The sequence below is a fragment of the Odontesthes bonariensis genome, chromosome 20 (assembly GCF_027942865.1).
Source record: "Odontesthes bonariensis isolate fOdoBon6 chromosome 20, fOdoBon6.hap1, whole genome shotgun sequence".
In the NCBI taxonomy this organism is placed as follows: domain Eukaryota; kingdom Metazoa; phylum Chordata; class Actinopteri; order Atheriniformes; family Atherinopsidae; genus Odontesthes; species Odontesthes bonariensis.
This window is the reverse complement of record NC_134525.1, coordinates 8,365,072-8,393,012: the sequence shown is the minus strand read 5'-3', so window position 1 is coordinate 8,393,012 and position 27,941 is coordinate 8,365,072. Positions and strand designations below refer to the sequence as shown.

The window sequence follows — 27,941 nt, the reverse complement described above, 5'->3', positions numbered from 1 at the left end:
TCATTGTATCATCCATGCCCGAGATGCCACTTTGTGAGCGTGGGAAATGCACGGAGCAGCGTGTGAAAACATCAGCATCCTGTAAACTGTGATCCAGGCGAAGGCAGCCACATGTTTAGCTGTACCTGGGGTTCACTGTCACTGATCTGACCAGTGCAGACCATTCGTATCACAAAAAAGGATCTCTCCTGACAGCAGAGTGACAAGAAGCAGAAGTTTTCTATCCCAGATACAGCTGACCATGCACCTACCTCCACCCAGAGGGTTTCACCTTCTGGATACTGACGTTTCACCCAGTGGAGCTTTTTTTTTCACTCCTCATTTCTTGTCATTTCCTCTCTGCCCTTTAAAAAAAAGGCCTGACATGAATCCCAAACAAGTGTTAGGCAGATGTTTTTTTTGTGCCACATCACTGCTGCTGTAATTAGTTTCCAACTTGTAGATAGTGCTCACATCGAGGAAAGCTCAGATACAGCTGATTGGTACCTGAAAACCAAGCAAACACAGGCGCCTCGCATCTACTCGAGGTAATAAATTTAAATTTCATGCATGTGATGTGAAGCTGTTTGTATCTTTAAACTTGAGGCAGCCTTGCATTTACATACTGATCTTTGGTTATCCAGCGACTCCTCATTTTCAAAGGTGATATCAAATGAGGTGCATGTTGTTGAGTTGTTGGTCTTAAACTCTCATTTCTTTACATTTTACCTCCAATTCAATTCATTTTCATTAATATAGCGCCAAATACAACAAGTGTCATCTCAAGGCACTTAAATAATAAAGTCCAATTCAAGCCAATTGGAATTCAGTTAATTGTAATCATAATTATTTATAAAATATCCAATTCATGCATATAGAGCCAATTCAATGATGACTAGACTTTTGTTGTAATCTTTTTCATGTGGTCATTGGGTAATATTTCCCAGGCTTTCAGAAGGTCTGACTATTTTCAGAGATATGTGTCTTTTTGGTTGCAAAGCCACTTCACACTGACCTACAGTTAAGTATAGAAAAGGCATGTAACTCACTGCAAATTTGAGGAGGCTGAACAAGTGGAGGACAAAAGAAGAAGGCCTCAAAAACTATCTACGGCAGATGAACAGTGTCTGAAGGTGATGTCCTTAAGAAAGAGGAAGAAATCCAGCAAAGACCTGACACAGGAGCTGAGAGATGCATCTGGACCTTCAGCTGATCCATCTGCTGTTGGCCCAAGCCTCATCAGAAATGGGCTCCATGGAAGGGTGGCTGTCAAGAAGCCGTTCTTAAAGGTGGGGTAGGGGATCTTTTTCTGGAACATTTTTTTACATATTGCTTGAAATACTCTTCACACCCCCATTGCAACCAATTAATTAAAAGTTTTGACACAAATATGAAAAGTTTTAGTGGCCTCTAGAACGTACAATCTAGGAAAAACAGTATCCAATCATACTGAACGGACCGTTCACAATGATTGGATACTGATGCCGTCTATCAAACTGCAATCTGCTCCTCCCTCCCCCTCCTTCTCCCTGTGCGCGTACCCTGCTCCGTGAACGAAGCTTGGCAGGAAGCTAAACTAGAGCCAGCTTGGCTAGCACCTAGCATTATTAAACGTATAGTTAGCATAAACTAAATACGGCAACGATCGATGCTTGCTGTCAGAACAGCGCTCGTGCACCTTCGTGCTCGTGCGCGTTCATGTACTCTAGAGGCGTGCCTTCGGGGGAAAAGTGAAGAAAAGGGTTGGGACTTTTTACCTGTGTATTTTTAAAATGCAGCTTCGCTGGACTCAAAATCCAGGATCTCCTACCCTACCTTTAAGGAAGGGAAACAGGGAGAAAAGGCTGAGCTGTGCCAAATGACACAGGTGAGGCTTCTCTGCTCAACAGAAGTGAGTGTTTGTCAATCAAAACTTCACTGTGCAGGAACTGGTTCTTCCAGGAAAAGAAGACTATAATGAAGGAGAAGCTTGTTCTATGAAAATCTTTATAAAGACTAAAGTTGTATTTTTTCAATGGTGGTTAAGGCAGAATAGTTGTTCTGTGACAACAGGGACCGAGCCGGTTAGTATCTCAATAAGCTCACTGTAGATGCAGCAGTGTCTCTGTCTTTGTGTTCACAAATACAGCCAAGTTCCAAATAAAGCTGCTCTCATTCACACCTGGCAAAAGACTCTAAAACTGAGAAAGAATAAGACTGTTTGACTGCAGTCCCTTTGAATGCATTGCATGGCTTCTGCTCTGCTCTGCTCTAAAGTACAGTGTGATCAGACATCATCACCATTCTCCTCAAGTTAAAAACAATGTCTGTGCGCTGATTTAAGCTAAATTCACATGTATGATGAGCCCACAGAGAGAAAGGGAGAAGTGGCAGAAAGTCTCCACTTTCTGCTCCACTTCTCTGTTGTCGGTGTGCTGCAGCTGAGAGCAGCAGCTTGTCTGCTCACTTAACCGCACTGTGCACGCACACAGCAGACGGTCTGATCCTCTGAAACATCGGCAACTCTCTTCCCTATGAAGTGAAGTTAGTTAAAAAAGTCACTAAAACACAATCACTGAGGGATCTCAGCAACTAACAACAATCCCGTTACAGCAAGTGGAATTGGGATGTCCGTCAAGAAGCCTGGATAACTATTCCTGAAGACTCCTTAAAGAAAGGACAGAAAGCTCGTCTGAGAGGAGTCAGGCTGTGCTGGAGAATAAAGGCGCTCAGACCAAATATTGACTTTCGAGCTTGTTATAATTGTACAAACTGAGCGATGTGTTTGCTCAGAGGACAGTTTGTTTGTACAGTTTTAGCGTCACATCCCACGACTGCAGAGGAGGAAAACATTGTCAAAGTCTCCAGAGATGCTTTGAGATGATTTTAGACCGTGTTTTTGCTTGTGAAGACTTATGGAAGACTCCATCGTGGACTTTTAGCTTTACTTTGTCTGTGTCGGCAGCTCATTATGCATTCATGGCTGTTAGTTGTAATATTCCATTCGAACTCTCCAAATGCTGTTTGTTTTCTCACCGAGACGAAAGCTGTAATATGGAGCATTAATCTGCTTTCCTCCCTGTAATAATGCCTGTGTTAATAATTAATGGATTAATCAGCATGTGTTGATATGAGGGAGAGAGAAAGTAACACTAAACCCCAGTTTCTCGAGGATGACACACATACCCACACTATTTGGGTGAAGTAAACAGAAACAGACAGCCATCCCAATCTGTTTGTGACATGATTTCATTTATGTTACGTAAGCAAAGGGAAATACAATAGGAGACGAGGCATAACCGCACTTACACCACACAAAGAGAAACAGCAGCATCAGGAATATCTACACAACTTCGATTAGTGAAATCTCTTCATGTGTCGCACATAACATGGTGAAATTTCCCTTTAATGGCTTTCATAACTATCCCAGCTCTGATGACACGGGGCCTATATGCAGCATGGTGTAAATAAAGGCATTAAAAACCCTTCTCTGTTCTAGATTACATGAAGTAGCTTAAATCTTTAATTCTCTGTATCAAACATTGAAATATCAGGCATGGAAATGGGGTCTCGGAGAAACGCTTACCCCTTCTTCAGCCAAATCACGACTGAGAAAGGTAATAATCCTGCCAAACGAGCTGAAAAAATGTGCCGCTGCCCTGTTTATAAACTAGGCTGTGCTTCTCCAAAATGTTCCTGAATCACAACAACAAAAATACATCAATACAAACAAATCTAATTAAACTGTTTGTGTGGATTTTTGATGATTATAATTGAATCACTGGGGCAGAGTGGAAGCAATTTCACATCATCCTCTCTGAGCTTCCTCTGAATCAGTAAAGTGCAGTCGTGCCTATTTCCATGTCCGTTGCTAACATGCTAATATTGGCCTAATAAACGTGCTAATTCTTGGCTTGTAGCTACCGCATTCCCAAATAAGAAGCTATGCACCGCACATTCATTGACAAATCCTCCAAAAATATACACATCTGAATTCACACAAGTAAAGACTTTAATTACAAAAACGCTTAATTTCCAAAAGCTACATCCAGTGCATCAGCAACACTTTAAAGGGTTAGCTTGACTTCTTTGAAGTGGGTTTTATGAGACACTGATGCGCAGTCAGTGCTCGTCCTACATTAGATGATGCTCAGCATGCTCCTGATTTGCAGAGGTAAACAGGAGCACTGACAGAGGAGCTCGGCCAGATATGTACACCTGTGCGAAAGCTTGGCAACAAAATGTAAAAAACGGGCCAGATTTAAAAACTACACGAATCCATCAATCTCATTTTAAATGTGTTACGTTTAGAGTGATTTCACAGCTTCAAATGACTCGCTAAGTGCTATTTGCAAAGCATTTCATCGGTTAATATATGGCTCTGAGCGCAGGGCGAGCAGTCGACTGTAGAATAAAGTAATGAAACTCTAAAACACCATAAAGAATACCTACAACAGCACTTTTTTGGCACTGGTGGAGCACACACTGGTGACATACAGAGCAAGATAAATTATATCAAAACCCTCCAAACAGTATAAAGTACACAGAGATAATTTTTTAGTGTGTTCACTGAATAGCTCCACTGTTTTTAGAAGATACAAAGAAATTTCAAATCTAATTCATCCAGCAACATATTCAAAAGTTGGAAAAGAAGCATTTTAATCATCGTGTTACATCATGCTTCCTTTTAACTAAACTGTTGAATTGTTTGTGGCCTAACTGGAATCTGTGGCCATTCTAGCTGAATACAAGATTTCAGCTGCTCAACAGGAGGACAGGTTGTTGCTGTCTGATTCGCCGTACATCTTCAATAGGAGACAGATGTGTCCAGCACACAGGTCTGACATTGTTGTGCTGAAATAACCACGGACCTCCCGGGAAAAGACATCACCTTAATGGTAGCATGTGTCTCCAAAATCCGTAACATCTTCCTGTGCATCAATCTCCTTCACACATATCATGTCATCCATGCCACGGACACTGATGCCTCCCATACCATCACAGACGCTGGCGTTTGCACTTTTCTCTGAGAAGAAACAGCCGGATGCTCTTTCTCACTTTTGCAGAAGCAGAGGTCAGTTTTTTCCTAATAGCAGCCGAAACGTGGACTCTTCTGACCACAGAACACGTGTCCACTGTCTTTCTGACCATCTGAGATGAACTGGGCCGAGTTTCTGCACAGAGTCATATATGGCTTCCTCCTTGAGTGATACAGCTTCAGGTTGCATTTCTGGATGCAGCCGTGGACCGTGTTGAGTGAAAATGGTTTTCCAAGGTACGTCTGAGTCCTTCCGGCTCAAAGATCATCCAACAGTGCTTTCTGTTTTGTACTTTATGCTCAAAGACTACAGTTCTTTGGAATTTTACATTAAGATATATATATATATATTCCTTTTGAACTGATTGATGCATCTTTTTTTTTTATCCGCCGCCACTGATTGATCTGCTAATTGGAGAATTTCTCAGAATGTTGTTGTACATTCTGTAATCTCTTCTGTCTTTCTTTGCTTCTCTTCCCACTTTTTTTTTAGGTTGTTGCTGGCAGGAAGCCTTAAATTGACAATAAAGCAAGTCGGTGAAGACACTGAAAATCATTTATTTGTATTAGTGTCTATTAAAGAAATCACAGATGTAAGGTTTTTTGTATTTTAGAAAACAACTTTTCCGTAAATAGAGTTGGTAGAATAGACATCTGGTCTCTAATGGGCATGTTTTAAGTGTCGTGAAAGCTCTGTGAACGCATAAAACTACATTTGGATGTGCCTTGAATGATTTTGTCAGTAAACGTGAGCAGGGTAATAAGTAAATATCACAGTTCACATGTACCTAGGTTTCATTTAGGCCATATATTTAGCTTTTACTTCTGTAGATCTCAAGATATCAATTTAACGTCAGGAGGTTTAATCATATTTGTGGCTTCAGTAAAATGGCTCCAGTGTATCCCATGGAGACTGAGGGTCAAATGAACTGATCAAAAATCCGTGTTCACATTCAATTCTCCTCACGTAATCGTACACTCAGGTGCTGCCGGCAGTGTCGCTGCTTGTCTGGGGAAACCACACAACTCAGACACAGGAAATTACTCTTCATTGGGGTCTGCTCCCAAATCCAAAGATTCACAAATCCACACCAACCTGCCAATGACAGCCTTTTTTTTTAGGTGGATGGACCGTGCTGTCGCCCACTCGGGTAACAGCAATACCTTTGACAATTCTCCTGTTTCACAACAGCTTCTGAAATAACAGTTATTGTGCAGTTCTCAATGAGGTGAAAAAGAACCAAAGGGTTACGGTAAAACACCCACAGAAATCTGTACAACATTTACTTTTACACAAAAATAAATCAACAATGAAAGAAGAAAAGTCATCAGTTGGAACGGTTACAGCAGAGGAAATGCTGCTTAGCTGAAACAGTTTGTGGGGAGGAATGGTCCAAGATTTCTCCTCATTGCTGTCCAGGTGCAATAGCAGTAATAAGAAACATTTAGAAGAGTCCCTTCAGGTCTTCCTGTCACAGTATATAAACATAAAATTCATGGTTTGTGACACAATTCAGCCTTAAGAGTTAAGTTGTAGTTGTTAAAAACATTTTTGTTTAAATAAATACTTAAAAATTACTTTTGGATGTCCACAACCACCTTATAGTGCTTTATAAATCATTTAGTGAACTGTGAGAAAGTGCTAATAGCCACTAAATAATAATGGGATTAAAATAAATCTTCTCTGAAACTAAGTTGGTGCGTCCAACATTTTAAAGACGGGTTAAAGACCACCGTACATGAGTCATCACTCTGTTATCACTCACTCCGTGTGGGCTGTAATCTGACCCCACAGCCCTGACCTTTGCCCAGAAACAAACTAAAATGAACTCCTCTGCTGTGTGGAACAAGTTGCTGCCCTGACAAACTAATACAAAGTTTGTTTTATGTAAATCTAGGATGAATCTCTCAGGGCCCTTTTTGCTAAACTTCAGGCAGAAATAAGTGAGCTTCAACGCAACGCTTGTGCTCTTGTGCATGACAGACGTGTTTATGGCAAGTACATCTCAATGACAAAAGTGTGTGATGTCAACATGGAGCACTTGGTAGCCCTAGTCTTCACATCTTCCCTCTGCTTTGTACAGAATCGCTGGTAAGCAGGATGAGCTATCTCGTGTCTTTTGTTTGCTGACCTCGCCTGTTCTGGGATTACAATGTCCCAGCAAGTATTTAAGATTCTGTCTGCTCACTTTGCATTAGCACTGTTTTTAAGAGGATTTGTCTTCACCGGAGACCTGCTCCCCTGTTCATTTGTTCCTGCTCTTATCTGTGAAAATCCAGCTCTCGTTGTTTCTCCCATTATTCCTTGAAGTGAGCCACCAGAATGAATTTAGGTTTGGAGCCGACAGCGGGAGGATCCTCAGAAGGGCCGCAGCCTTGATTCGTTGAAGACGGCACCGTGTGACTTGCCCCCTGTGAGGACCGGCGGATGGAGTTGGGCGTGGGCAGGACTGTGGATGGGGCTGCGGCGGACATGTGGAGGTCCCTCTCTTGGCGAGGTGTGCGGAACGTCTTAGTTGGCCGTGAAAATGTCTTTATAGTGGAACCATGCTCGGGGATGGAACAGCAGAAGAATGCCCGAAAACACCTGTAAAACTACACACACACAGGAGGGGATTAGATCACTGTTTGTCGTGTGGTGATAACAGCAGTGATTGTAAAGTAATAGAAATTTAGACTTTATTGTCATGTAGATACATGAAATTTGTCCTCCACTTTTAACCCATCCAGGTTGGCACCTGTTGAACACACACATGCACAGGGTCACACATTCATGGAGACGGATGCCATACACTGGAGCCTCACACAGCCATTCACAGCGCCCAGGGAGCATGTTCAGTTCACCAATCTTTGAGCAGTGAGAGTGGGAATTGAACCACCAACCTTCAGGTCATTGGACGACCCACTCTCACCACTGAGCCACGGCCCTAATAGTTGAATGATGGTTCTGATTAAGCGTATTGTTTTCTAAAGATTAATCATTTAAAAAAAAAGAGACTTAATGGATTTTAAGGGTTAAAGAGTACAACAGAAGTGTTTGACGTTGGTGGTAAAGTAGTTTGAATATATTTAATCTGAGGCTATGTTTAATCTGATTTAATCTGTATCGTGTGTTGGCAGGTTGGCAGGACACGGATGCGGACTCAGAGGTGTAAAAAGTAAAACTTGGTTTATTTAAAAACTTAAGACAAAACAAAAATCGCGGCTGAGCCGGATGACAAAAAACTTAACTGTGGGACAAAAAACAGTAACATGACTATGACTAAAGAAACAACAAAAGACTTGGCATGATATGAAAAACCACTTATCTTATCGTGGCTTGACGTGGCAAGGGAATCGTGAGATCGTGGAAAGAAATCACAAACTGAAAGGGGAGCCTGAAAACTAAATAGGGAACTGGGAGTGAATGGTGAGTGAGTGCAGCTGGGGACAATGACAAACAGGTGACGTGAGTGACAACTAATGAGCAAACAGAAACTGTGGGGAAGACAATGGCAAAACTAAATACAAGACCTGGACTAGAAAACTAGAACCAAACATGAGCCAGAAAACCAAGACATGAAACAAACCAAAACATGATAACACAAAACCAAGAACTCAAAACATCGGGAAAACCCCATGGACGTGACAATCCATGGGGGTGGGTTATGTTTAATCGGCTAAGTTTAATCGGTGTCTTCCACCGTCACCCTTCCCTCCTCCTCATGAGACTTTGTGATTTGTTTAGTGAAAGTGGAAGCGCTCGTATTAGTTATATTTTCTTTCTGCGCCATGTACAGGATGGCGTTAAGGCTCGCATTTAAGGGAATGAAGAAGAGACTTAATTCAGACCTTTTCAAATGGAAGATTTGTTGGGTAATATGAACGTAGCCTCAGACTTCTAAAAAATGGAAGATAAGAACTCTACAGCTATAGGAGCTATAGAGAAATAAGGCCATGAAGTTAAATTAAAATGCTGTGGTGTCATAGTGGGGCCTGTGTCACTGAAACTGTGTAAAATGTAAATAAAAACAGAATGTAATGATTTACAAATCACATAAACACTAAACTTACCTGAAAAAGTACAGACATGTCAGATTTTAGAACTGATTATCACTTATTTATTCCTTTTTTTAATGTGTATGCACTTTTAAATTAAAAAGGGAATGTTTGTCGCTGTGGTGCATCAGCTCCTCTTTTAAAAAGTAATTTTTTTTTCTTCTCTTGTTTGCGTCAGGATTTATTCTGCTCAACCTGTTCAACAGATGTTTTTTGCTGGGTGACTGATCTGGACCACAAGTAGCCAAGTTGCAACAGATGCGGAGCGTGGTGTGGCATTAACTAGCTGAAATAAGAGAGATCTTTATAATTTGGATCAATGTAGAGATCATCTGGATGGCAGCCTATTTTGCCACAAAACCTTTCCATGCCAGCAGTATTATTCGTAGTTCTTAGGGGCGTTAGCTCTTGCCTTATCTGGCAACCTTGAAAAGTTTTTCTGTGACAGAGGAGTGTCCTGTCTGTAACATAAGTGTTGCAAAGTGTTGATTTCAGTTGAAATCTTTCCTTAGAGACGACCCATAGTTATTTAATGGTTTTATATAGTTGTTTTGTAACAGGTCAGAGCTGCAGAGCTATGCTGTGGTAATACTTGCAGACTGCTTTTTGTGTTGGTAAAATAAGCAAGACCTTCCCTGAAAAATCTGTCATTTAGATGGCAGCATCAGTGTTGGGAGTAACAGCGTTTAAGTATAACGGCGTTAATAACCGTGTTATTTTTCCAGTAACGGAGTAATCTAATTAATTACTTTTTCCATCGTTACAACGCCGTTATCGTTACTGAGAATATAAAGTGGCGCGTTACTACAATTTGGTTGTAGGCTTTCGGCTACACGTCAGCTGCATGCTGCCTGGAGATAGCAGGGGTGGGGATGATGACACCGTTGCAAATGCGATGATGATTGGCTGGGTGGGCGGATGCCCTGCTCACGCCATCTCACTGCACGCGCTGACGACTACTACTAAACACACACGAGACAGCGACTATGGCGACGAGCCAGGGAAGTTCAAAGGTAGCGTTCTCTAACTGGAAGTACCGGCACTACTTCCAAAGGCAAGAATGTGTATGTAACATGCACGCTATGCCCAGGGAAAAAAACTTTATCCACGTCTGCCTCAAGTAACTCAAATGTAATGAAGCACCTCACATCAACCCATGCGAATATGAAGCACTTGTTGCTTCTGCAGCTGCTACCAACCCCAAGCCCAAAGGCTGCTAGCGTGAGCCCCAGCGAGGAGACGGAGCCACTCGAAAACAAATAACACTCGATTTTTCGGGTGAGAAACAGGTGACCACCATCACCTGTCAGGGAGGTGGTGTTGAGGGAGGACACGGATGCGGACTTCAAAGGAAAACTGGGTTTATTTCACAAAAACAAAGTAACGAACCAAAAGCGCGGCTTAGACGGATTCAAAAAACAGACTGAGCATGACATGGAATAAATACTTAACTTAACGAAGGGAACGTAGAACATGGATATCTACGGGAATCAGGTCAAGGCAGGTAACAGACACAATCCGACAAAAACGACAGGGGAGGCAGGAAACTAAATAGAGGGCTGGGAGTGATTGGGGAGTGAGTGCAGCTGAGGAAAAAACACAGGTGAAGTGAATGAACCTAAGGAACAGAGTGAAGGGAAACTAAGGCAAAACTAAACATGGACTGACAACAAAAGCATAACCTAAAACATGAAAACTAAAAAATGAGTCCATGGGCGTGACATCACCATTTTATATTCAATATTTGTTTTTATTTCTATGCATCATATGGCAGGCTGCAATCTATTGAGTTAAAATAAATACCGAATGTTCTAAATTACTGTATATAGTGTTTTTATTCTTCAATCAGTTAATATAAACATATTTGATGTTAAAGAATAGAACATAAAAAATAACGCCACAGTTACTTTGCTGAGTAACTAATTACTTTTACAATGGGGTAACTGAGTTACTAACTCAATTACTTTTTGGGAGCAGTAACTAGTAACAGTAAATAATTACTTTTTAAAAGTAATTTGACCAACACTGGGCAGCATATGTCTCTCCAAAGCATGTGGAAAGAACACAGCATGCATAACCAAGTGGCAGGAGAAGTGTGCAGGAACATCTGTACTTAGGGTGGGTTGGAAATCCAATCGTCACAGTGACCTTTGAAGTTGATGGAGAATGACAGAACTAAGACCATCTTGGACTTCCAGATCCAGACTAATAAACTCACCATGGCCAACCAAACAGACATTGTAGTGGTTGACAGAATACAGGAGAAATTAGTAGCGATAACAATTCTGCTTTCTTTGACAGCAACATAAAGAAGAAGGACCACAAGAAGGTTGTCCAACACCAAGGCCTAAGATGTGGGAAGTGAAGGCAACAGTGGTGCCAGAGGTAATCAGAGCACTTGCAGCTACGAGCCAAACTGGGAGAGTGACTCCAACAGATCCAACAACATCAAAGATCTCTGTCCAAGGACAATCTCAAGAGCTCAGTCCTATGACCCACGAAGATACTGTGCAGAACCCTCACGTTTCCAGGCCTCCGGTAGAGGACCTCATTTCAAAAGCATAAAACATCTTAGCACCAAGATGTTTTGATCTTTTTCCCTGTGTATGTGCATGTTTTTTGTTTAGTCATTAAAGCTGCTGTTTTGATAAGGGACTGCTCTGCAACAGAGGTCCAAATCACAATGCAGCTGCTGACCATAGCAAACATGCCACCGGGAAGTGGGGAGAGATGCGGATAAAAGTTTAAAAAAAAAAAAACACTGTGTGCACATACTCTGTGGTTCTGATTGTAGTACTTTTCATTTGTATGCCAGATTGTAAATTAACACACATTGTACTCTGCACATTTTATGCAAGTAGCTACTATATATATGATATGTGTAGCACATATATGGTCCGTGTAATTGGAGGGTAATTACATCGTGGCTGTTCTCCATGATACCTAATTTGTTGAGTTGACCTTCTAGTGCTCGCTGCATTTTAAGTTTTAAAGGGTTAGTTATGTGATTATTTAAAAAGGTGCTTATCCCGATGTGAACAGGAACCCTAAAAGTGTCTGAGGAGTTTCAGGGGATTTGCAGCAAATCAGTTTGTGTGCCACACTCACCCTGTTGTCCAGCCCCACAATCAAACTGAACTGCATTGGGAAGAAAAACTCTCGTGACGATGACAATACTTCTGTTTTTATTACGGCTTTTCTCAGAACAGACGTCTTGAAATCTTTCACTCTGCAGACGCCACCCAGACGTCCATGACACATACTAAAAGATGTGATCAGGACTGAGCAAAAATGCAATATGGCAGATGTTAGAAGTTCAAGAGGCTTTTTTTTGTAAAGCATTTTAAATTTCAAGTAAGTTTGACTAATGGCTGTACGAAAAATGCATTTTTAAACCTTAATTACAGCGCCACCATGTGGCCACATGTGCTCATGTTTCTTTAGACAATTTGCGCACTCTGCAGTCGTTTGGTCACGTTTCATGTTTCGGGCTCATTCCAGCTCAGGGTATTTGCAACGTGGCATAAGAAAATAAATAATATATACATAATAATAAATAATGCAGATACAAGTAACATTGTAGCGGTGGCAATAATCTCAATACTGTTGAGAACAGTTCAACTTGTTTTGGACCCATTTTTAAAGTAAAGACATTTTTTAACCGAGTTTAAAGTCTTTCTGTCTTCTTTCCTCTGTATTTGTAGCCAAGCAGGCAGCCCCTGGATAAACGTAGTGTACTTAGTATACTCTATAGTTCCAAATGTATACTTAAAGTCAACTACATTTCTCCAGGGTGCCACAGATGCAACAGGCATGAAACATGACACTCCATTGTGTCTTATTACATCATCCCAGTTCCCACTTCCTCCAGCATGTTCCCGTCCTTGGAAGAAACAAAAATTAGAACATTTTGAAGTGCTTTTTAAATGGGATACTAAGCAGTCGCCAGACACTGCATCATATATTAACCACTTTTTCTGTCACAGAAGAAATCATACAGCTTTCAGAATTAGCTCTACGTTCTTCTAGTTTCTCGAAGCCCTGTGTATTAATCTACTGGAGAGCTGTTTGTCGGGAAATGCAAAACCCTGGAGGAAACAAATAGGCTGGAAGTGCGAAGCGGGGGTGAAAAGTGTGAAGAAAATGGAGGGGAGTGGAGACACAGGAGGACCGGCTGACGTCAAGAGGGATTACAGGCACAGATTGGGATATTAAGACTATCGAGTGACCAAATCCTCACATGCAACTCCAAACCTGTCTCAGAGATTCACCAATGATACTGAACTCAGCACACTGCTGTGCAGGTTTGTACATTTGTGTGGTTTGTTTTAGGAATGTTTGGTGGGGGGGTTGAAGGAGGATTTTATTTTACTCTACAATGAAGCTGACAGTCTGTGTTCACCCTGAGGAGTGTCTGCAAGGAAGGCATATGCATGATAAGAGCGCCATGTGGCAGCAATGAATTTTATGGGTGATATCAAAATTCTAGTTGGCCTGCTTTATGGTCAAATTAAAAGCATTTAATACAGTACTAGCTTAACCTGAAAAAACAGTAAAATTAAGTCAATCAATGATGCCAAATCCCAATGTTTTATGTTTTAGATACCTAAAAGAAGCCTCGATGAGGTTGTCAACTGGAGTGGTTTTCACTTTGCATGTGAACCTTTATGATAACTGAATCATGACGTAAGAATATTAAAATGTGAAGCTGTAATCAAAGAATTTTGTAACTGTCGAGCCAGGTGTTTTGTAACATACAGACCTAACCCCAACAATTCATAGTTGACTCCACAGTAGAAAAGTAAGGGACACAAGAAGGAGATACAATTGTGCAGGACAGGTTTGAAACTAGCAATCTCCTGCATGCTAACAGGCTCTTATACATAATACTGATGCCAAAGAGGCAACAAATGATGACAGCAGCTATATCTCCTCCAGTTGGCAACGTTGGGGAAAAAATTTGCTCTTGAACAAGGCTAAGACAACTTCTAACTGTACATTGTATACAAGATGTTGTGGTGCATAATGGAGCAGGAGACACAAGCCCTGATGCTCAAGAACACCTGTTCTGTTCAATTTTACCGCAGACATTAACTCAGACGAGGGGCAGGAAGTTCTGTCTGCAGTACAGACAGTGTGCCTAACGTTGAAGAAGTATTTATCTGGAAACTGGACCATGAAGAGAAACATCTAAGTGGAAACCTTGCTGCTGAAGTAGAGGGATGTCAAGTGAGAAGGTGGTCCTTCAACATGCACATTTACACTCTCTGAATGTGGCCAAGTTGCATCCAAGACAAACGTGGTCTTATTCCGTTCTGATATGATAACCCAAGGATGTTTATACCAAGTGTAAAGAGGAGCACACCCCAAAGCCGGTTAGTTTCTCTGATGAATGACCAACCCTTCTTCTTATTCCCCAGTTTGTGTGCTCTCGATTTCTCAAAGTCCCTCCCACTTGTGATGCAAGTTAAAGACATAAGGAGTCATGAGAAAAAAGCAGCCATTGCAGCAGACATGCAACAACATAAACACAACCGCTTCAGAGCCATCATTTAAAACAGACCTCAGCTAAAGATCGACAGCTGCACCATCTGTGTGTCACATTAATATGTCACAGCCTCTTTAAACGTACCAGATGCTGAGGACTAAACTTGTGCATCTTCACTCAGAGGTCCTCTCTGCGGCAGGTGAACTATAAGAGGTGAGACATTGCTCAAGCTGCTTGGACGAATGCAGGACGGATGGAAGAGACAAGGAGGCAGGGAATTAAAAGACCCTCCAGACAATCATTAGTGTTAATTAATAGTACAGCTTAGAGCCCACTTCCCTGAGTTTGAGCTGCAGACACAGCTCAACATCGGCTGTTTGGAGGCCTTAAAGGATAAGACCGGTTTTTTGACATTGGGCCCTTGATTTCACATTATAACATGATGTTCTACTCACCCCTGCTTGTTGTTTGTCATTTGGAGCTGTTCCGAAGATATTCGCGAGGCATCTGGCTGCTCTCTTGAGATATTCGGCCATGAAACGGTTTCCTATGGGCAAGCTCATACAGGCACAAACTATGCTGTTTATAATTTATTAATTACTCTACACCAGCACTGATAACGTGGAGGTGCGTCGCTTACTTAAAAAAATCCGGGTTACTAATTTTGAATTTTAGCCGAATGAATAAATAGGCAGCAGGTCTGTGGGCTGCCTGTGGCAGTAGCACGACGATGACGTCAGTAACACCCACTTTACGACAAAAAAATCAAAATTACAATAACCCGGATTTTTTTAAGTAAGCGACGCACCTCCACGTTATCAGTTCTAGTGTAGAGTAATTAATAAATTATAAACAGCATAGTTTGTGCCTGTATGAGCTTGCCCATAGGAAACCGTTTCATGGCCGAATATCTCAAGAGAGCAGCCAGACGCCTCGCGAATATCTTCGGAACAGCTCCAAATGTTCAACAACAAGCAGGGGTGAGTAGAACATCATGCTATAATGTGAAATCAAGGGCCCAATGTCAAAAAACCGGTCTTATCCTTTAAGTGATTGAATGGCTGCAAAGAAATCCACTTCAGAGGGAGAAAACCAAGATGAAGATGAAGAGAGCCTGCTTGGACATGAGAGGATGAGCAGATGGCATCTACAGGTGTGGCTCCCATCATGAAGCTTAGAAGAGGAGCAGTGAGGGTGTGAGGAAGGCTCTGCTGGTGATACTGTGGAGTATTTAATTAGAAATCAAAGTAATGCTTCCAGTGACCAGCACGCCTTCCATCGTCACCGGGACAGTGAGATAAAACACACTTCTGGGCATTGCATCTTTGGACCTGGCCTTCTCAATCATAGTCCCACATCCAGCTGAGCAGGTGATGGAAAAACAGCCAAAAGGAGCTCAAAGTATGAGATAACACTGCTGGAAACACTGCAGGGCAGCAACTTGAGAGGAAAAGTCAATACAGAGAGGAATCTAAAACCTGAAACACAGGATTTCTTAGTTTTTGTCTTCATTATAAACCCCTTATCTCGCAAAGTTTATCCGAAATACATTTTTTTTATATATATATATTCACAAGTCATATAATATTGTGATAAAACTTACAACTTTACAGTATGTCTTTGGAAACTTTAACAGTCTGCTAACTTCAATCGTAAGATGCACTGAGAGCCTCAATAGGAAAAAAATTCAATTACTCTACATTCATATATTGTCTTAATTGAATATATTTGATTTAAAAAAATCTTCTAGTGTAGATAAAAAAACATAACCCTGGTGACTTTGCATAATACATCCTGCCAATTTGCAGTTAATTAGCAACCTCTAAATATAGGGGGAGCAACAGCATGATGGAGCAAAAAACCAGTTCAGAAAAAGCTAAAACTTCTGATCAAACAGAGAAACTATAGAAAGAGAAGGAGCAGAACTGTCAATGACAAAGATAGCATTTTCAGTTTCACCACAGCAGCTGATAAAAAGACCTCAGGGGACGTGATGGGGAAAAAAAATTGATTAATGGGAAAACACACATGACATTTACAGTGCCAAGAAGCATTGACATCCTGCAGTGTATCAGAGGTCACAGAGACAGTGTACGTCCCATAATATTAAGCCACACGTGGTGAGATTATGAAAAAGCTGAGGATGATATATTCTAAACTCTTAAGAAATGCTTTAAGATTCTGACCTTTTCAGACCACAAACCCTGGAGGTGTTAATGAATCTTCAAGTGGAGGTAATTTTCTCAGCACATTGTTATCCAGGTCAATTATACAAAATTCTTACGACTTCAAACCTTTAAAGATTAAATTAAAAACAAGATCAGTCACAGTTTTTGCACATGGAGACTTGGTTTCATTTTAACCCACTCAGACCTGATACAAGAGATGTGTTTTTACCTTTCAGGCCTCATTTTCAAGCCAACTAATGGGGGATCACGCTATTCAGCCTCCCTGGGGAAGTTAGCCAAAGGGTATCGGTTTGACTGAATTTAAGGGTGACCGATCCTGGATCTCGAGGCTTTGTCGTGGACAGGTGGGCGTCTGGTGAATCTCTGCTTTTTGTGGATGATGTGGATCTGTTGGCTTAGCGGTCGGGCTGAAAGTCAGCCCTTCAAAATCCGAGGCCGTGGTTCTGAACTGGAAAAGGGTGGAGCACTCGCTCCAGGTCAGGGATGAGTTTCTGCTTCAAGAGGAGGAGTTTCAGTATCTTGGGATCCGGCTCACGAGACAGATTGGGGGCTTTGTCAGCACAAATAAGGGTGTTGTTGTTGCGAGAAGGGATTTTAATTCCAACCCTCACCTATGGTCACACGTTTTGGTCGTGACTTGAAGCATGAGCTCCCAGATAAAAGCAGCTGAAATCAGTTTCCTTCAGTGGCTGGCTGGCCTCAGCCGTAGAGTAAAGCTGCTGCTCTCCTGCATTGAAAGGAGTCAGCTTCGGTCAGTGTTTCAGGCATCTGATTAGAATGCCTCCTCATTGACTCTCTTTGGAGGTTTTATTTTGGGCATATCCAACTGGGTGGAGGCCCTGGGTAAGACCCAGAACACACTGGAGGGATTAGGATCCTCACGAAGCAGCTTGACAGTGTCACTGGGAAGAGGGATGTTTGGGTTTCCCTCCTGGATCTGTTGCTTCCATGACCCGACCTCGGATAAGCACAAGGAAATGATGGATGGATGGTTTCTCTTCTCTAATGGTTTTTATGCCATGTTTCTAGTTTCCACAGAGGCTGAGGAAAGAAAAGGTTTCCTCAGGAACCCCCTCAGGTATTTGAAGATTTTTTTCAAATGAAGCCAAAGGTCTGAGTGGTTAAAAAAACAAGAGAAAGAGAAGATCCACCCGAGCGTGTTAAGAAAAATTTGAAAAAAAAGTTAGTTATTGAATACAGGAAAACCCTTCAAACTAATAGAAAATTCATTCTTATTGTAACCTTTGACCATATATATGTAATTTCATCATAAGCATTCACATTATTTACATTAGTAAAAGTAAACAAAAACTGGGATGAATGAGTTTGAACCAGAACATTATGCATGTACAGCCCTGGATTAGTGAGCTGCAACCCTCCTTTTGTTTCCAAAACAGATGAAAATGTAATATTCATGACTTTCAGCGCAATAACTGGTATCAACTTAAATCAAAAACATGTTTTCTTTTTAAAAAAACATCTTCAGTTTGGAGCCTAAACTCTACCTGTTTCCCGCTCTTTTTTCTACCTGTTTCCCGCTCTTTTTTCTACCCGTTTCCCGCTCTTTTTCCTGCTCGAACACCATATTGGCTTCTATTTTAGCTCACCTAACCACGACCTCACCGTCGACCCATTACTTTGTGCTTTGTTTAAGTTTTTAGAGGATTTAATTATCACCAAAATGAACACGTTTATTTTAGAAATGACACAGCTGCCGACAGTCAGCTTAATGACTAAATGAAAATCTTTAAAGACTTTAGAAACTGAGGAAAAAAGAAAAGAATAAAATGCTAAATAAAAGTCACATCTTCTTGTTGGGATATAAAGCATTATATAAAGAGGTGGAAGAGCTACTATCTTGTTTCTTTCCCAGAGTGAAGTTAGTTAGTTTCAGCTAATGTATCCATTGTGGCTGAAACATTAAATTACATGAAATAAATTGTTTTATAGTTTACATTTATAAAAGCTTATTATGTCTATGGTTTGTCATGGTATTGTACAATAAGAACGTTGACTCAGAAACACAGTGGACACAAAGTATTCACTGCAAAACAAAGCCTGTCTCTGAGTGGCTGAAAGCCATTTGTCCCCCACTTATTTATGAATCTGTTCGCACAGATTGTACAATAGATCTTTACCATTTTAGGCATTTCTCTGTGTTTTCCAGATGGTCAAACAGTTTGCGGCCATGGAGGCAGCTGTCTCTTTGCCACTCGGTGGCTAAAAGTTGGCATAACCAAATAGATTTACATGTCTGATGACTGAAGGTGCATTCCAGAATATGCCCCCTTTAAGTTAAATCTGTTAGATTTAGATCTGCAACAATACATCAGTGTTCAATTATTCAAATTTCATGCACAAAATGTGTGCGAGGCAACGCTTGCAGCCTGTTCCAATTTATTCACAGCTGACCAGCTTGACCAAAGCTTCCACTTCTGGAGGCCTGCGTTTAATTTAGAACCTTGTTTACAACCCAAAGCAACATTCTTTTCAAAATGTCCGTGCAAAATAGCCAACACGATGAAGTGGAAATCTGTAGAAATAGGCCGACGTCAGTGATGGCACCTCAAACGTGCCAAACCAGAAGGGTAAAGGTGTCAGTTCTTCGATGACAGCCGAGGTCCAGGGTGTGAATCTGCGCAGCGCTTGAAGTCTTCAACTCGCCTCAACACACTGCTGCTATAATTATGGGCTGGGAGGAACTGAAGACTGAAAGCGCCACACAGCGCAGCCTCCTGTGCGTTCATCTGCACGTCCAGTTAGCGGTTCAATCATCCCTTTTCCACTGTTGCAACAAGTCAGTCATCAAAGAGAGTTAAATGTCTCACAAGCTTGGAAGTGACAACCTGAAAATCTGAGTGACAGATGGAGGTGGAGGCAGATAACAAAAAAAAACAAAAACAAGGGCAGATTAAAGAGTGTGTGTGCGTGTGGGGGGAAATGTCATCATCACAGTGAGTCGCTCCCTGATTGTAACATCACATGCTAATCAAAATCAAAGCTACGTTACCTTTAGGAGATTAAAAGAAGTTTCATCCTTCACGTCTCCTGACGGTCACCTTTCGCTTCCCCACCTCTCTTTTATCTTAATGTCTTGCATTCATTTCCAATTTTTTTCTGCGGTTCTTTCACTCGTTCTTGACCTGCAGCCTCAGATTCCCATTTCCATCCTCTCTTTCCATCCTGATGCCTTTGCCTCCAGCATCTTTCATCTACTTTCATTCAAGCATCTCTCATCAGGCTCTCTTTCCTTTCGTCCACCATTATTTACCCCTTAAATTCTCTGTTTTTTTCTTCTTCTTCCACTGTGATGTCAGGAGTAAAGAGCTCCAGTCCTGTTTTGCTCCACAGTGTAAGTGCAGTGCTTCTGAGGAAACTCTTCCTCCCATCACAGAATAACGCAAACACTTGACAAAGCATCAGCAAAACATCAGGAACGCTCAATTTAATTTAGCTGAAAAAAGAAAGCAGATCATCGTCTGATGCTTTAGCAGTTCTTAAGGAAGCAAAGTCATAATTTTATATTATTGTTGTGTGAGACTGTTTCTAAAATTGATTTTCCCGCTTATTCCTTCAGCTATCTATCCTCAGCCCATTTATCTACATTTTATTAATTATCTACGTCATATTCATTACTCATATACGCATGTGTTTGACTAGTCAGTATAATCTAAATCAACACCAGTCATCACACACTACATCACTGATGGTCTCTTTAGTGCTGAAAAGAAAAGAAAGACAAAAATGAAACGCTGGTCCTGGAAAACTTCCATCTCGAAACTGATCGTTCAAAAATAATGTATTTCCACAGGTCTTCTGTTTTTGTGTGTTCAAGGCAACAATCAGTTGGAAATCCAGGAAAATAATATTTTGATATTATCTGTTTGTTTGAAAGCAGGTCATAAAGCTTTCCCAATCCTACCCCAAGTACTTCTTCATACCTTATATTGTAAAGTGTAAAACAGCAATGAAACAGCGAGTGGACACAAAAATGACATTTAAAAGTTCCTCAGCTTGATAGTCGTGTGTGTAGCTCCACCAACCAACTCCTATGACCTCCAAATGGGGAGTTTTTCACCGGCTAAATATGACGGAGCAGTTGTCTGATGACTATTTCACAAAATGACGTGACATTGATACTCTAGTAAATTAAGCAAAGTCGTTATATTGTAGACTTTATTGAAGAAAAATATATATATTTTTTGGTTTAGTTGAATCAATTATATCCACAGCAAAGAAAAAAAAACTCCTCCTTCATGATTTCTTTAATATGTGGAATTTCTCTTCCTTGGTTTTAAACAGTTGATCAAACTAAATTGTAAAAGGTGAAACAAATAGCTTCCTATTTATGCAGGAAAGCCCAAATAGTCTTCAAGCCTATGAATTTTAAACACGGCAAACCTAATCACCCTGTAAACCAGAACATTTTTAATAAAAGGGAGAGTTTTTAATGCCTAAACCTTAACGTGTGATTTAGGTTTCTACATCTAACCACAATGAAAAGAAAACAGCGACTAAAAATAAAACTGTTAAGTTCAAGCTAAAGTGCAGAAAGTGCTTGATCAGACACAGCCCCACGTAGACCTGCCACTTTTAATTCAATGTTTGCACGTGGGGGAAACCTCGGACATCAGTATCCTGCTCGAATTAAAAAAATAGGATTTACAGACAGATGTATTACACTTGTGACCCAGCAGAGGGCGCTTTAGAATCAACTTGACGTAAAGTGCCCTTATAATCTCTCAATGAAAGAAGCTAATGTTTGCTAAGCTGTTACAAAAACTGTGGAAACTAGCGAACCACCCGAAGAAAGCCGCTCTAAGAGAAAAATTCCAAAAACAAATAACCTGATTTTACACTGTAACAAACTAAACAAAGGCTTTTTGCTTACTTTGTACAAAGCAGCTGCAGACTCGCCTACTAGCAAACCCCCCACTTGAGTGAGGGAGGGAAGGACCCCCATACAAATGTGTTAAAATCGGGCACAGTCAGCCAAATTAGGTGCCTTATCAAAGATGTGTATATCATAGAATATTCTAATTCAACACGAACACATTCGAAGAATTGCGCAATCATTTTAAATTCGTCCAAACTTGATTTTTGGAAGGGTGACAGCCATAGTCCCGTGTGTAACTCCACCATCGAAGCCGTTCCACGATCTTTTGTTAACTTTTTCCCCTCTCGAAACTGGAAAACACTTCTTCCACAAACTGCCATGAACATTCACTCCTGTATGTAATCATGTCCACATTTACACAAAAACAAACTACTGTGAAAATGTGCTTAGATTTCCCTTCACAAGGTCATATTATCATCATTATTAAAGGTCCATTTGATGACGTCAACTAATTTACTGAGACAACACTTAAAAAAAAACAGGACTTAAATATTTTGCTTTCACGTTAACAGGGCCAAAAAAAGATCCTCGGTATCAAAACCTGCAACACAGTGTGAAACTGTGCTGCTCATACTTGTCTAGAGTCATTAAATTAATCTACTAATGACTTCTTTAATGATTTATTGATTGTGAAATGCTGCACAAAACACCTTGAAATTGGCTCTGCTGTCAATTAGGAGCAGTAGTGATGGAAACCAGATTACTTCCTCTAATCATTCTTTTTTTTTTGTTCTGTGCTGCGTCCTTGAATATCAGTGATATGTATGGCAGCCATGTGGGAGGGGGAGGGCGGTGTTATGCATGCTCTGTCTGAAGGTGTAAATAAAGGCAGACAGAAAGTGCAATCTGCTCGCTCCTCCAGTGGGTGTAAAGCACATAAAACTTTAATTACTGGCCTGGGTGTCTCATAATTCAACCCAATCTGCTGTTAGACACAAAACAGATGAGTGATATGCAACTTTTTTTAGTCATTTGTGCAGCATTTCTTTAACCTGTGCTCACCTATGAGTCTAAAGCAAACAAGTAAGTGGTATGAGGTGGTCTTCATTATCTGTTTTTACATTTTATAGATGTTCACAAGAGGAAAGCAGTAGTCGATAAATACATCAACATTTTATACATCTGCTACATTATCTGCTCTCAGCTACATTATAGTATGCTATAAGCATAAATCAAATGATCGTAAAAACTTCATAAGTGCTTCATTTTTGCTGAACCGTGATTGTTCAGATGATTTTTGGCTCAGTAGAAAGCCCAGCTCCCATTCAGCTTAATAACCCGACAACATGAAAGTTTAATTCTGGCTTCTGGACAAGTAATTTATGGAATCAAGGGTAATTAGCTGATCTATTCGGCTATTCGGTGGTGTTCATTTCAACACGCAGAGGCATTGAACAGTAAGCTTGGGTGTAAATCAGTAGTAGCTCTGTGATGTACTGTGCGCTTTGCTTAACAAACAGAGAACACAGATAAAAGTTTGATTCATAAGCCTTCAAGCATATTTTGATACTTTGCTCATTTCAACCTGCTACTGAGTCCCAAATGCTGCAGCGCCCACATCACAGTTCAAAGATGTGGTTGTCTGAATGCTTGTGGGAAGAATCAAAGGAGATCACTGAACAGCTGAGAAAATAAAAGGGGGTGATGCACTTGTCAACAGCGAGAGTCAAGCTGGTGTTCCGGGGAGCTGTAAAAAAAGAAACCATTTGTTTCGCTGATATACGCCGTAGCTTGTTTGCAAGGCCAAAGCCGGAAGCAATGGAAAGTTCTGGTATGGTGGTTGGAAAAAAAGGCGTACAGTGAAGTTATTTATATTCTAACACAGCCCAAACTTTAATAAGAATGATGGTTGCTACATCTAGTTCCAACAGCTCTCTTTGAAATTTCCAATGCTACCATCAGGGTTCATTTATAATTTAAGTGTTGGCAATTGCTGTTTCTTTATTCCCCTTAAAATATATCAATAAAAAAGATCAATGGAAACTGTAAAACTTTACAAAAAGAAAAATAAGTTTCTTAGCAAATTTAAGGTTGATTTTTCACAACTCCCCAGCTGCTTCTGGTTCGAGCTGAAAAAAAAAAACAATAACCTGACACGACTGATTGGCGTCTTCTCCCATGTGATATCATATCCCAGGTATTCCCAGAAATGAATGTCATTCCTGAAGAAAAGCTTTCACCATTTCACTTTTTCTTTTCCTCCTTGACATCTGTTTCCAGTTAGTACAACTACTTCCTTTACTGAATTACATCCACAAGCACGTAGTCTATAGCGCCACCCTCTGGTGACACTTCACAGCCTAGTTTACTCAATTCCAATGGAAACGTGTCTGCTTCACATTGATTATGTGCAACTTTTGAAAAGATCATCACTTTATATTTGCTTTGCTCGCGAATGGAAATCCGACTTGTGAGAATAACTAAATTGTATAACAATAAACTATAAGTAAATATCTCATCCTTTGCATGAAAAACAGCACCTAGTTTGAACTGGTGACGTTGACATTGAGAACTGAAAGCTCAACCAACTGAGGCCATGTGTTGAAAAAACAAGTGAAATGTCCTTAAAGTGTCGTAATATGATTTAAAAGTTGTGTTTCTTGTTGGAAAATGACACTGAAATTGGATTTGAAACTGCAGCAGCTGCTCTTTTCTCATGAGTAAGATCATGAAAACAGGGAAAGAACCAGGTTAAGTACTTAAAGAGAGCAGCTCTGGACCCTGGACACAACAGTTAGTTGTGTTAATGGAGCTTCTGTTCAATCATTCAGTCAGTCCTGCAGAGTCTGCTCATTTTCTTACGCAGCATCCAATAATTGTATCTGTTCTGTGCACCACATTGCTCCCTCATTCGTATGTTAAAGTCCTTAAATGATCCCCCTCACTCTCCCACCCTCTTATAGTTTATTCATAGGCAACAACTGACTTGGCTGAACTGAAAATAAGGCCTCTAACACAGAGAGGAAGACATACATGGAAAAGAAGCATTTACTTTGAAAGTTTGAATTTAGAGAGAAAACTCACCTGTTTGTTCATGAATATGTATATAAAAGGGTTGACAACCGTGGAGAATTTGGCCAGCAGAGATGGCGTGATGCTCGCCTCCGGGGTCAGCAGGTCACGGGGGCCAAAGGTGGCGAGCAGGGCTGCGACTCCATAGGGCAGCCAGCAGACCAGGTAGCACACCACCATGGTGACGACCATCACCAGCACCCGCTGCTCTCGCCGGCGGGTCAACACCGAACTCATTCTGCGGACCTGGGAGACAAAAAAAATGCTTTATGTCTGCTCTCTGACGACTGAAAACAAACCAATCATCCGATTTTTCGTGGCGAATGCAGATTTATTGTTGATGCAGAGTAAGACTGCTGCTTTGTGCAAAGAAACACACGGTGTTGTGGCCATTTATGTTTTTTTAAATCAGAGGTTCTATCTAGAAATTTAGTTTTCTTTGGGCAGTTAGAATATACCTTAGTGTGGAATCAAAATCTGTAATTCATTTTTATATTTGAAATTGTTTAGATTATTTTGGTAACTTTTAGACCCTCCCATTAATTAAAGAGATTAAGAACACAACGTGGGGGGGGGGGGGGGGGGGGGGGGGGGGGGGGCGTGTTGGAAGAGCTTTTTATTTGTCAAATGTCCGGTGTGAAGACGGGAGGTTTTGGTAAAATGATCTTTTTTGACCACTTTTTGAAATTGTAAAATCAGATTAAGTTACTTTTTGTTTTTCATCTAAGTTTGTTGTTTTGTTCATATTTTTTGTTGGAAATAAACTACATATATTTTTTAAACAATCAAGTCGGAAGTGCGTGCAAGAATCAAACCACCTGTTGCCACCCACAGCCTTTCTTAGAAAATGTAGTTTGGAAACTTAGAAGGCCGCGACACACTGTTTATATCACTCCGTGATTCGCACCCGCCGATAGCCGCGTGCTGTGTGCCGTCTGCACGGTCTACACAGCACGCAGTGATACGAAGGGAGAGAAAATAGCGCCAAGCGATTGTGATGTCTGACTTTTTCCTGGAGAACGATTTTGTGATGCAAATGTATTACTCTTTTGAACGCATATTGTTTTGAGAAGCAAAACGTTTTATTTTTGTGGCCCCAGCCAACTAGCCGGACTACCTTCATCAACGCCAAAACGAGGCTGGAACTCGGCTCACAGGACGCAGCAGGGGGTAAGAACATGTTCATAAATGATATTGCTCGTATGGGATGTCATACAGCTTCATGTCAAAAGAGCCGAACTATCCCTTTAACTTCAGTTTTCCTGCAGGAATGAAGAAACAACAAACGCAGATACTGTATGTCAAATAAGTTAAATAAATTAGTGTTGCGCAAATACAAACTATACTATAAAAACTCTAAGTTAGCAAAGGTACCAAATGCTAAGTGGTGGGTTTGTAAAGGGTCAGGAAAGTATAGATCACACATAGTCTTCATATTTCATGAAAGTGGCCTGTGAGCTGCACAACAAATAATGCTCTTGCCTCTGAGCATGAATTTGCCACCCAAGTCGATCCCCACTGCTTACCTTGTTTTTTGCTCCCTGCTCTGACTTACACCAGGATAATCCAACAGTCTGTGAAGTAAACCTCACTTACGGAAGTCAAGAAGAACCAAGCATCTGACAGCCAGAGAGACAACTGAATCTATGAAATTTTTCCTTGCCGAGAGCTGCAGTAGCTGAACTGGCATTTAAACCTGCACAATCAGACTCTTTTCTGCCAGCATGAATATTGCATTCAGATGCGTCTAAATATTCATAAACACTGTGATGTAATTTTAAAGTCGAGAGTAAACAGAGAGAGATGGAGAGACAGAGAGGGTCAGGCAGTGCGGATGCAGGTTTGATTAGGTTTAAAAGGACATATCCAGCACTAATGCTGCCAACTCTCCTCTGAGAGAATTAACTCCCGGCAGCTCACACTTAAAAAACATCAAGAGAAATTCTGTTACGCGTTCACGCACAATGACTTATTTTTCTTGCAAAGTGCAATAAAACCTTTCATGACTATATGCATTTCTTGTCAGATTCTCATGGATAAGAATGCAAATATCCACTTTAACTTAATATCAATCTTTGCCTAAAACCGTTGTTTCCTCTACGTTTTTTACAAAGAATTTGTGTGCTTCAAATCCAAACGCCTCAATTTGGTCAATTTACTGTCACATATCTTTTTGTTGTTTTGAAGAGGCACTTTTTTTAAACTTTTGTTCAAGATGAATTCAAGAAACGCCTCATATCAAACAACGTATCACACCAGTCGCGCAACTGAAGTTTATAATTTAGAAATAAACTCATTTTAAACCTAAACTAATGGATACAATCCCACCTCTTCACTCCAATACATCCAAAGGCTTCCGTTTGAGCTCTAAGTTTCTGCTTAAAATATCCCCTGATTCAATCTGAAACAACAGCTGTGAACTACATATGTTTTGGCTCAGTGGATAAAGGATGGGGCAACTTTGAAATACAAAGGTCATTTCCAGAGAATACTTTCAGCAGCACACTAAAAAAAGTTGGGGAAATGGGGAAATGAAGCAAACAAATAAGAGAAAAGTTGAATTAATATCACAGTAACAGTGCTCTGGAAGATTCTACAACCAGCAGATTGATTAGTGACGGGCGAGGGCGTCAGGATTGGGTATAAAAGGAGCATCCACCAAAGAATTAGTCAATCTAAGCAAGGATAGGTCATGGCTCACCAAGTTGTGCTCGACAGTGATCACAAATGACTGTCAGACAATCAAAAGCAAGCTCTAAGAACTTTGATATTTTCAACATTTAGGTATAATATGATGCAAAGATGGATATTATGGGAGTCTGGCGAAGTGCATGAAGGCCTAGGACAGAAACCACTGCTGGATGACCTTCGGGTGCTCAAGCAGCAGTTCATCAGAAACCTTTAAGACAGCGTAATCAATATAGCCACATGGGCTCAGTATTCATACTAAAAATAGTATGTAATTCCAGCTAACAGTGTAATTCCAGCTAACATTGGATAAGATATCAGTTATACCCTGGATAAGTTGCCTGTCCATTACCTTATTTTTCAAAACAGACCAGATTTGATATAATCGGACACAAATTTGCTCATAATACAGCCAAACTATGGCCTGCTATACTTGCCAAATCACACAGGACCATAAATGTCGTACTGTTAGGGTAATGTGCCAAGTTTTTAGGTGTGACCTCTTCAACAATGATTCTATGTTACTCGGAGAAACCCGCAGCCTTTCAATCTAGATGACAGCTGCTGAGTCAGCTGGATGTCGATGATGTTCTAAGAATATTTCAGGCTCACATGGAGCAGTTTTTAATGGCA

At 40.8% G+C, this 27,941-nt stretch overlaps 1 protein-coding gene across 1 annotated transcript in view; it reads right to left on the bottom strand.

Annotated features, from left to right (window-relative positions):
• Positions 1 to 6,267: 6,267 nt before the first annotated feature.
• tmtopsb (teleost multiple tissue opsin b) overlaps positions 6,268 to 27,941 on the bottom strand; it is a 44,236-nt gene continuing 22,562 nt past the window's right edge. Inside the window, exons 3-4 of the mRNA XM_075453065.1 lie at positions 24,633 to 24,866; positions 6,268 to 7,591 (exon numbers count right to left, since the gene is read on the bottom strand). Coding sequence (XP_075309180.1) covers positions 7,295 to 7,591; positions 24,633 to 24,866 — 531 coding nt within the window. The 3' untranslated portion in view covers positions 6,268 to 7,294. The remainder of the gene's footprint in view (positions 7,592 to 24,632; positions 24,867 to 27,941) is intronic.